Genomic DNA, 12,057 nt, shown 5'->3' on the forward strand with positions numbered 1-12,057 from the left:
ACAACCTCCGCATGACAGCCTGGAGGATTTGGTGATCCATGCTGCTAGCTCCATTAGCTACTTGGTACAGTGTTTCCTCAATGCAGCTTGTAAATATGGTACTGTATTGGAGTCTGTCTGTGATGGTGCAGGCTTTGCCAGATTTATTTTATTTATTTAAAACATTTCTATCCAGCCCTATATCATTAAGATCTCAGGGTGGCGTACAGATAAAATAAATTTAAACAGTATAAAACAAATAATTTAAACACCTAAAAACATATTAAACTATTAAACAAGCTAAAACCAGTTAAAATCTAAAACTATGAAACAGTTAAAACAATGTGCTAGGGAATGCATTTAGCCCTCAAAGGCTTTGGTAAAAAGCCATGTTTTTACTTGGCCCCGAAACAAGACCAGTGTCTGTGCCAGTCGGGCCTCCAAGGGAGGGCATTCCACAACCGGGGTGCCACAGCAGAGAAGGCCCTCTCCCACGTCCCACCATAGTGTATGTCTTGGTACTGGTAGGTCACAGAGGAGGGCCCCTCCAACAGATCTCCATTGTCGGGCAGGCATATATATATATAGGGAGAGGCGCTCCTTCAAATATCGAGGTCCCAAGCCGCTTAGGGCTTTAAATGTCATCACCAAAACCTTGAATTCTGACGAAGCCTATTGGCAGCCAGTGCAATTCCTTTAAAATTGGTGTTATATGATTTTTATGAGGTCTTCCAGTCAGCTCTCTAGTCTAGCTGCTGCATTTTGCACTAGCTGCAACTTCCTAGTTGTCTTCAAGGGCAGCCCCACGTAAAGTGCATTCCAGTAGTCTAATTGGGAAGTTACCAGCATGTGTACTACTGTGGCTAGGTTATCCCTGTCCATGAAAGGCCATAGCTGGCAGATCAGCCAAAGCTGGCCCCAAGTACTCCGGGCCACAGAGTCCACCTGGGGCTCCAGTGACAGGGATGGATCTAGGAGTACTCCCAAGCTACACACTTGCTCCTTCAGGGGAAATGCAACCCCATCCAGGACAGGTCACTTACCCAATTCCCAGACTCAGGAACCACCAGTCCACAGAGCTTCTGTCTTGTCAGGATTGGCCCTCAGTTTATTGGCCCTCATCCAGCCCATTATAGCCTCCAGGCACTGGTCCAGCACCTTCACCGGCTCAGCCAACTCCCACGACAAGGAGAAATAGAGCTGAGTATCATCAGCGTACTGGTGACACCCCACCCCAAAACTCCTAATGACCTCTCCTAGCAGTTTCATTTAGATGTTGAACAGCATGGGGGATAGAATAGAATCCTGTGGCACCCCACAGCTTAATAGCTATGGGGTAGAACAGAAATCCCCCAATACCACTCTCTGGAATCAGCCCTGCAGGTAGGACTGGGACCACTGTAGTACAGTGCCCCCAACTCCCATCCTGCAGAGCTGATCCAGTAAGATACCATGATCAATGGTGTCAAAAGCCACTGAGAGATCCAGTAAGATCAACGGGGTAGCACTCCCCCTGCCTTTCACGCAGAGTAGGTCTTCAGTCAGAGCAACCAAGGCCATTTCAGTGCAGTACCCTGGCCTGAAACCAGACTGAAATGAGTCCAGATAATCAGTTTCCTCCAAGAACACCCGAAGCTGCCCAGCCACCACACGCTCAAGCACCGTGCCCCCAAAGGGGATATTGGCAATGGGGCGATAATTCTCACACACCTCTGGGTCCAGGGAGGGCCTCTTCAGGAGAGGGCGCACTACAGCCTCTTTCAAAGCAGCAGGCACCACCCCCTGACAGAGCAAAGCATTTACCACTCCCTGGACCCACCCAGCCAATCCACCCCTGCTAGATCATATAAGCCAAGATAGGCGTGGGTCAAGCTCGCATGTGGTGGGCTGGACTGATTCAAGCATCTTGTCCATATCATCAGACTGCAACAACTGAAACTGAACCCAGGAAACACAACCAGATAGAGCACTGGACACCTCCCCAGACTCTGCAATAACTGTGCCGTCAAGTTCTGAGTGACTTTCTCCTTGAAGTGCCGAGCAAATTTATTATAGCAAAATGACCAAGGGTTCCGATCCCAGTTTCTCTCAGCCTGAACAAGATCCCAACAGGCCCTTCACCACTTGGAACAATTCTGCTGGGTGACATTTTGAGCGTGAAATAGTAGATGTATGATAAGATTTTTTTTGCCATCCTCACTGCCGCATAATAGGCACAACGAAGAGTCTTGGCTAATTGTAAGCATTTTGAAATGCTTGCGACAGTAGATCTCTGCCTCCTATCATGGAAGACTGCTTTATTGGTGGCCGTTGCATCAGCTCGGTGACCCAGTGACCTGCGTGCTCTGCGTGTGGATCCATCTTACATTTCACTGGGATAAGTAGGTCCACCTCAACTAGGATTTGGTGTTTCCTGCCTTTTTTCTTCTACTACTAACCTGCTTGAGTTGATGCTTTACACTATTGAGGTTTGTCGAGCACTGGCTTTCTATAAGTCAGGGACTGAATCTTTCCAGCAGTCCCCACATCTGTTCACCTGTTCTGAGGGCAAGCAGGGGAGTTTCCCCATCACTTTGCAACATTTCACTTCATGGGTCATGAAAACAATCTGGCTGGTGTATGTGGTGAGTGGTCTCGAACTGTATGCCCCAGTCCAAACTCACTCAACTTGTGTAATAGCTTTGTCGGCAGCATTCGACGGGAGTTGTTATTCCTGAATTGTGCAGGACTGCAACCTGATCAAAACCATCGATGTTTATTAGCTGCTACTGCCTGGATGTGCAGGACAGAGCTGAGTCAGCTGACTGCTGTTTTGGATGGGCTGTTCCATCTGCAGTATTAAATGAGGACACCCACCTGTCTCCGGTGAGTCAGCTTGCTGCTCACCTATATGTGTGATGCACAGAGACCACAAAGAAGACAGGTTGTTTACTTGTTACTGCAGTTCTTCAAGTGGTCATCTGTGCATCCACACAACCTACCCTCCATCCCCACTTCAGTGTCGATGTTGATGCCAATGTTGATTCCGAGGTCTTCCTCTCAGTTCCAAGGCCACAATGGACAGTCTCAAGGAAGGGTTCCTCCCAAAATTCCTCAGCTGTAGAATTTTCCAAATGGGATTCCATGCAGGCACACAGCCCATATGTGTGAATGCGCAGATGACCGCTCGAAGAACTACAGTTACAGGTAAGCAACCTATCTTTTTATACCAGCAACATATAAAAACAGGAGTCTACAAATTATAGCTGGGCTTGGTAGCCAAGCATTAGCCTCTACTAGCTAGCTTTGAAATGCAGTGTCATTTTGAGAATGCAGCAGTGTAGTCATTTATCAACACATATTTTCTGATGAAATTGAAGTTACATAGCTCAAGTTTTATGTAGGCTGATGAACACATGGTACTACTTGTGATTCATTCTACAGCTTTTTGCAGGTAGAAAAATGTGTGGAAAAAGCAGCTTTTAAATTTTGAATCTATATAAAACATTGTTATTTTTTGGTACAGACCACAAAATGTGCATTTTGGCTAGTAAGTTGCCTATTTTATTTTAGTCTAAGAAATGAAGGAAGAATTATCTGTTTTTTCAAGCAGTCCTGTAGCACATTAAGGACAAAACTTTTATGTAGGATAACTGCAGTCCTAACTTCATAGAACTCAGTGATACTTGCTTCTGAATGCATAAAACAAATTCAACTTTAACCAAGAATCTTCTTCAGCTAGCTGAAGTGCAACTTTTAGCTTCTAATTAGTAACAGAAACAGTCTTACGGAGAAGTATAACCATTTGCTAGCTTGAAGTAGGAATCCCATTAAAGAAAAGAAATACTGAGTCTCTATTTGATTATTTTCCTCACTCTTTTATTTCTAAATAAAACAAATTAACCTGTAGGAAAATGCCAAACTCCACTGCAAGGCAATACCTTTATTAGGACCAAACAAAAATGCACAAAATTATGGGCAAGCTTGAGATCTCCACATCATTTCATCAAGCAAGATGTTACAAAAAAGTGGGATGGGGTAAGAGGAGGAAAAAAGGCTGACCTGATATTGAAGGCATGAAGTCTGCGTGGTCAGTGTCTTAAAAGAAGGTGTGGATGAGGCGGCAGAGACGTAAATGGATTCAGCTCAGATGTTATGCAGGTATCAGGTTATGTCTGTGACTGCTGGGATAAAAAAAAGTAATGGTGGTGTGTCGTCGTCGTCGTCCCCGTCCCCCCGGGCGCATGCTCACATTTGAAAGTATAAAATCCACTGGTTACTCATATTTGTCTCCAACCTTAGGCAAAATGCACAGGTTCCTTGGTAGAGTAGTTTTTATATTAACAAAACTGGAGATTAACTTTGGGTTGTTGTTGTTGTTCAGTAAAGACCAACAAACTTATTCTGGCATAAGCTTTCATGGACGCTATCTACTCCATCAAGATGCAGCGTCCGCAAAAGTTTATACCAGAATAAATCTGTTGGTCTTTAAGGTGCCAGAAGACTCTGTTGTTTTTGCTGCAACAGACTAACATGGCTACCCGTCTGGAAATAGGTGAAAAGAGTCAATAGTGGGTAGTGTTATCTAGTGTATAGAGGAAAAGTAACCCTCAATGATCTGGTTCCCTTGATCACTGTGGGTTAAAGAAGACATGGGCTGTTGTTGGGTTATTTGAGGGTTGTTTCCCCCTCCCAACAAGCCATTCCACCCAGGTTCGGACAACACGATAAGCCATGCCCAGGTGGGTGATTAGGCAAATAGCGCCTGGCACATGCCATGGCTTAAATAAGCCACTGTGGTGAATGTGTGAACTGGCCCAAAGAGTCAAGTATCATCTTCAGGTGGAAGATTCTCATCATCTTCCAGTTGTCGAATCCCACACCTGGATGGTTAAATTAGCTATTTTCCAACTGTTTCTTTACTGGCATTTAGTCCCTTACAGTTGGAAAAAACACTTTCAATTCTAACAATTCTCAGTGACTGCAAGGGTTGCAGACCGAAAGATTCTTTTTAATCTGGTTCTCACCATGTTCCAATTGATTAGCATAGATGGTTTTAACTGAACAAAGCATTCCCCTACAGAGTGTTTGGCTTCCTCTATTTGTACAGCATTTGAATTTGAGATAATCTGTCGCATTAAAATATGAAAAATTATTATTATCCACCTCATTCACTTAAGAACATAAGAAGAGCCATGCTGGATCAGAACAAGCGTCTGTCTAGTCCAGCATTCTGGTCACACAATGGCCAACCAGCTGCCCACAGGAAACCACAAGCAGGGCACAAGTGCAACAGCACCCTCCGTCCCACGTTTCCCAGCAACCAGCATAGATAAGCATTCCAGCTCTGGTACTTGCCAGGGCATGGAGGGGCAGTGGCTGTAATTACCCTTGTGAGTTGTTCTGTTAAAGCCTATACAATAAACAAAAATTAAGGCCTCTGTTTATAGAAGGGCATGCAGCAGTATTATGACAACTCCACCTTACTGTCAGCCATGAACAATAAACATGTCTGTTTCAACAGGGTAGTAATTATTACTAAAGAGTAATAATTAAATATTATTACAAAAGTGTTGTGTTCCAGTGTATCACTTAATTAATAACTGGGCTTGCAAAATGCCATCTGTGCGTAGCCAGAGCTCACCTCAGACAGTAACTTATAAGCCTTATTAACAACTTGCCCCACATCCAGGGTTTATTTTGTAACCAATACCTCCCATTCACTTGGTTATTGCAAACTGTAGCTGTTGTTGCCCAGCCAAGAATATGCACGGTTGTTTTAGATGACTTTTAAAAAAGTAGATTACTTGTCTGTAGTCTGATTTTAAGAACTGTTAAATTTTGTCCGCTTTGTAATGTAGCCAACAGTTCCAACGTTGTTGCTTATTGTCCTAACCAAAACTCATATATTTGTGGTGCAGATACTGCTGTTCCATAATCCCTCTGTCCTACGATCCAGATGAAGTTAGGCACTTTTAAGTCCCATTGATTTCGAAGGGACTAAAGCATGACTGTCTTAAGATCCAACCCATTCTCTTGATATATTGACTTTTCAGATAAAATTACTGGGAAGTTATGGAGAAGTAATGCTTCTTGTTTCATTCCTACTATATAAGATTTTAGTGCGTAAGCATACATATAGATTGACGTTAAGATGCCTGTACAAAGTTTAATATAACCAAGAGCTTGAAAATATTATCGCTGATTTATGCTATAACACTTGAGCCACTTTACAATTAAGATACCTGTACTATTACTGCTCACCTGCTACTTAGTTTGCTAGAGCTTCAAATTCCTACTCACAAAGGAATCAGAAAGCTCCTTACTGCTTATACATAGCAAGGTAATGGTTTCCTTTGTTCTTCAACTCTGGTATAAAAAATACAAACCAATTTCTCTTGATCCTTCCTTGCAAGAATATAATTAATGTACTTAAACCTGAAAGTCTGATTACTGCAACCTGTTTAGGGCAGGCAGAAATTAAAACTTTCTCCTTCTCCTTCTTCTTTTTCTATGCCACCCCATAGCCAAAGCTTTGGAATGTTTACAGAAGTTATGTCCATGAGGCTTAGGCATAAGTTTATGAGATCTCACCCCAGCGCCGTCAGATGTTTTGGACTACAACTCCCATAATCTCTGAGCACTGGCTATGCTGGCTGGGCCTGATGGCAGTTGTAGTCTGAAACATCTAAAGGACACTAGGTTGTGTGTCCTAAACCATAGTGGTGGGCTTGCTGAACTGGCAAGTGCTTGGTAGATATTGTTTCTGTGCTTATACCCACTAACAGTTCTGTAGATCTACTGCTTGTATTAATTTGCAAAACTTATGATTCTGCCTAGTACTAGATGCATCAAAGTGCAATGAACATCTCTAAGATATCTGAGTTGTTATCCACTGTATCTTAGCTTTAAAGTAGTTCTTGTGTTTAGGAAAGTATTTAAAGGCACTTTTATGTTGGCTTGAACGTGTTGTTAAAACTACACTAAAATAATGAAGTACATGTTTAAAAGCTTTATATACTTATTGGGAATGCACATTGGATTTGGATGAAGCTCAAGCAGAATCGAGCCACTTTGGTCCAGTTCTGTTGCTTCCCAATGAAGTGGGCTTCCCTCTGAAGCTAACAGGACTGAAGCTGCTCCAGATGGAGGCTTCGTTAGTGACTCATGTTTTGGAGACACACAGACTGTATCTCCTGCAAATTAAGTTTTTTCGTTTCGTTTCTCCAAGAACACGATCTAACAGTTTAGGCACTTAGCACTACATGTATTTAAGAGAGCAGGGAAGAGGTGTGTATACAAATGTCAGGGAGGAAGCTAAGATCTGAACGGCCCCGGGATCTCAGTTTCTGTAGTGATGCAACACAAAACATGAGTGTTACCTGGCTACACTTAGGGGGTGTTTGGACTATCATGAGGGTAAAAGAAGCCATCATGACTCCCCACCCCGTGCGTGCTGCACACATGACTGTCATTTGCATAATTCCCTGTGATGCTGTGCGGGCTGGCCTGCGGTCCAAACCTGGAGCATGGCGTGGTGGGGGTCTCTTTCGACCCACCCTACAACCCATACTGCAAGTCATGGGTTGTAGGGTGGGTACAAAGCTATCCCTGCTGTTCACCGGGTTCAGATGACATGGCCTGTCATCTGAACCCGGCGCACAGAGGGGATAGCTTTGTACCCACGCTGCATCAGGGGGCAATTATGCAAATGACAGTCATGCGCACAGCATGCACCAGGAGCGTGGGGGAGAGACTATGGCTTCTTTTACTGACGTGATCATCAGAATCCAGTTTTAGGCTGCAATCTGTGCATAGCCGCTTGAGAGGGAGACCTATTGAACTGAGCTTATTTCTGAGTAAACATATGTAGGATTGTATTGTTAACCAGCTAGCAACAATTGTTTAATACTGTTTAAATTGATTTTATCTGTACGCCACCCTGAGATCTTAATGATATAGGGCAAGATAGAAATGTTTTAAATAAATAAATAAACAAAATAATGGACAAAATAATATTTATTTTATTTACTTAAAGTACTTTTATCCCACTTCTCAACAAAAAAGGTTCCCACAGCGACTTACAAACAGTGCGTTAAAGAAGATGGTCCCTGCCCCCAGGCATACAATCTTAAAAAGACATGACACGCATGGGAAAAGGGATTGGTAGGGAAGGTGGGGAAAATGGAACTAGTCTTTCAGATGGCTGGTGGAATGGTCCCGCTTCCCTCTCATCTTCCTCTGTACAGCCTGTTGGAATTGCTGCTGGTGGAGACAGTTGAGAGAGGAGGCGCCTTCAGCAGGGATGGTGGAATGGCCCCGCTTCTTCTCTCTTCTCCTGCAGTACAGCCAGCTTAAGTATTATGCAAGAATATATTTCCCTTTAACTACCTGTAATTTGAAGTGGGTGTGATGACATCTAAATCTTATGGTCCCATGTGCCAGTATTTTAATTGCCCAATAACATTTTTGTTTCACCTTTATTTTTACCCTGCCTTTCTACCAAAAGAATGGCACTCATGTGGCTTATAGGTGGCTTAATTCATCAAATAAAAATGATTAAAACAATAAAATAATACATTAAAATACAATAAACATCACACAGAAGAAAAAATATAAAAATATTGGAAGACTTCTGTCGCAGCAGTAATGCTCTGAGCAATTGGCAAAACATATATAGAAATGTTTAGACTGCTTTTTCTTCATCTTTGTGGCTTCTACTTGGTTTTTTTCTCCCCTGTTGTGTACATCAGTTGTGAAATTGCAGAGCATATGGTTTCTTTTGTTTGAGTTCATGGTGTTTGTATGTGTATACACTGAGAAATATGGAGCTCTTGAACATTCTTTTTCTCTGTGTGACAGGCTGACATGCTGAGGTCATTAACCAACACAAAACCCACTGTGAATGAACATGACCTGGAAAAGCTAAAGAAGTTCACAGAAGATTTTGGACAGGAAGGCTAATCCAAAGACCGTTGTGATGCTAAATTCTCTTTCTTTGGTATTCCTGCCTCTCTATTGCCAATAAATGAATCACCCCTTATTTCAATATGAACTGAAGAGCCATTTGCAAGGACCCTTAAGCTTTTGTATATCACTGTCCAGAAATATCTGTTAAATGTCTTCTTCTGAGAGCATGATAATAGGACCTTGCTGGCAAAGAAGAAGGAAAACACGTAATTTTTTTAAAAAAAAGAATTGGCAGCCCCTTCAGGTATAATTCCAGTTTTTTGAATTTACATTTTGGTTAAAATATACTAGTTCTAGTTTATAAATATTTATCAACTCCTATAGGCCCCAAAGAAAACAGTGTAAAATGGGGCAGAAGATCGGTTTGATTGCCATGTGTTTTCAGTGTCAGTTTGCCTGGAAAATACATCCTTCATCTGGACGTACGTATCAGAATTTGGTAATATGTGTGGCAAATGGCAGTTAAAAATACAACAAAGAAGTTGGGTTGGGAAGTAGAAAAGAAGGCCTTGCATTTAAATATAGGCCAGTACTTACTGAGTACAATACCCAAGTGGTACTTTTTTGTTTTCTGCTGTGTGCTATTTAGTCATTGCCTTAAAAGCAAAAAAGCATTGTTTTTAATAACTCACCAACAGACACCTGTCACTGTGCAATCTACCAGAGAGTAGACTTAAAATGTAAATATTGTGGAAGAAGGTTTCCCCCACTCTGGTTTTCATTCAGCTTTATTCTTTGTAAGAGTTTAAACCAAGTATGGAACATATTCTGTCTGATAAGAATCATTAGGCAAGCCTGCAAACAGAGTTTTAGCCAGAAATTTGTTAAGGGGAAGGGAAGGTATCCTGGACTTTACCTTGTTTTCAAAGAAATGTTTGGGGTGCCACAAGGTCAAACTAGAAGCATCTAGCTTATTAGTGTAATAGCTAAATACATTCCTTCAAACCATATTTTTTCAAAGGCCTTCGCTAAAAATTATGCATCTTAGAGAAGTGCCTGAGTGTAACTTACAAAACTACTGTAGCCCAATTGAGATATCACGCTCAACCTTACGTTAGTATGACAAGAACAAGCTACAGCAGGCTTTGGGTTGATGTGCTTCTTTGGTATGGCTTCAAGGATGAGTTTGGAAGCTTCTGCTTCTAGTTTAAATTAACTGCAGCTTGTCATATTTTCTAAACATGCCAGAGTACATTTAATAAATGTGGTTTGTTTGAAACGGTCCATCCTCAGATCATTGGTTGTGAAGCTGGCTTGTTTAAACAAGCCATGGTTGACATGAATCACAATCTAGGGCTTAGCTACCACACTAAATTGTGGTTAATGGAAATCAGAAGTGGAACCTTCCAAACTCTCAGCCATAATGGGGAAGGGGAACAGTAAGCATATGAGCCCAGGACTTGCTGTGGCTTTTTGTGTCACACTCAACTATGGTTTAGCATGATGAATGCAGCCAGTGACAGCACTGAGTTTGTGCCTTGTAGGTTTGCCCTGGTTGTAAATGAGCAATCACTCTATTACCAATGTAATACATTGCATTACTGTTATAGAAGTGGACATTATAGATGCTGTGTGTGTTACAAATTTCCATGTGAAGTACTGTATGGTCACCTCATAGGCTTTGGTTTTCTTTTTATGTACATACTTTGTGTACACTCTAAAATCCTAGGACTGATTGAAATTAGTCCCTGAATGAAGTAAAACATTACAATACAACACTAGTGCATGTTTCTAGAGTTTTTTTCTCTTTGGACATCAATTATACTTTAAGTTGTCAAATTATTTTTTTTATGAAATGTTTTCACATTCGGAATATTGTGCTCCAAATGGCAACTCAAATGGCATTCTGAGATCTGGCGAAAGAGGATTTATTTCGAGAACACATCCTTGAAACTGCATTGTACTACTGCAGTATTTCATTTCATTTATGCCACAACATTTTCTCAGAGCACTAAGAACTCTTTACTGTCCTTTTTTTGCATTGTGTTCACCTACCATTTTTCCCACTTGACTTCTTACAGTTTGATTCTGGTGCCTGGTGCATTATACCTGCTTTCAAAAATGTACACCCTTGAAAAGAGTGATGGATTTAGACTTGATTGCAACATGTAGAGTTTCTCCTTACATAACTGTTATGTGTGTGCTCTTAAACATTTGGCAATTATATCATGGAGACTGTCGGGCACCAATCAAAGCTCTTCTGTAACAGCTTAAAATCCAAAATAAAATAAATCTGGTATTCTAGTTCCATTTGCTTTAATAACTACTTGTGAAGGTTCTGCCATGATTATCAATCTCTGCAAGGTATTAGTCTGGTAATACCCAAATAAGGTTTTGTGGAGAGCTGTATCCCAAATTTGCCTATACCAATAGAATAACAAGTATTTTATTTCAATTAAAGGTGATAAATGCTTTTTCTGCTGTTAGATCACCAGGTTTTCAAACTATTCCTCCTTTCAGATCGCTACAGTTCCAGAATTGTATAAAATTTTCATATATAGCATTATCTGGAAAGTATATGGAGAAAATAAGCTAAGAAACCATTTGGAAAAGAACTGACAACAATAAAGGCTATAACATCTTATGTACTATTTTTTCCAATATTTTCAATAACTGGGTAGTAACCAAATGTGGGAAAGCTTCCCATCTGCCTATAGTCTTCTGAAATTTGATGTAACCTCCCCACTCTCTATTCACTAGGGAGATTGTTATGTCTAGTTTGGGCCTTATTCCCAGCTGTACACACAGAACTGCGATCTAAGGCTGTTTGGGAAAGGAAAGGAAAGGAAAGGAAAGGTTCCTCTTGTGCAAGTACCGAGTCATTACTGACCCCTAGAGGGACGCCGTTTTTCCTCAGCGTTTTCCTGGCAGACTGTATAGTGGGGTGGTTTGCCATTGCCTTCCCCAGTCCTAACTACCTTTCCCCCAGCAAGCTGGGTACTCATTTAACCAACCTCGGAAGGATGGAGGGCTGAGTCGACCTGAACCAGCTACCTGAAAACCAGCTTCCGCTGGGATCGAACTCAGGTCATGGGGAGAGTTTCGGTTGCAATACTGCCGCCTACCACTCTGGGCCATACGAGGCTCTTAAGGCTGTTTGGGAAGCAGGGACAATTAACGCATTGGATG

The 12,057-nt window shown here is 41.8% G+C and overlaps 1 protein-coding gene across 1 annotated transcript in view; it reads left to right on the forward strand.

Annotated features, from left to right (window-relative positions):
- VPS4B (vacuolar protein sorting 4 homolog B) overlaps nt 1–11,511 on the forward strand; it is a 37,674-nt gene extending 26,163 nt beyond the window's left edge. The window contains exon 11 of the mRNA XM_084850506.1: nt 8,821–11,511. Coding sequence (XP_084706632.1) covers nt 8,821–8,922 — 102 coding nt within the window. The 3' untranslated portion in view covers nt 8,923–11,511. The remainder of the gene's footprint in view (nt 1–8,820) is intronic.
- Nucleotides 11,512–12,057: the final 546 nt, after the last annotated feature.

This window comes from Heloderma suspectum, chromosome 4, assembly GCF_057233095.1.
Source record: "Heloderma suspectum isolate Gila_16-S chromosome 4, 16-S_ref, whole genome shotgun sequence".
Lineage (NCBI taxonomy): Eukaryota > Metazoa > Chordata > Lepidosauria > Squamata > Helodermatidae > Heloderma > Heloderma suspectum.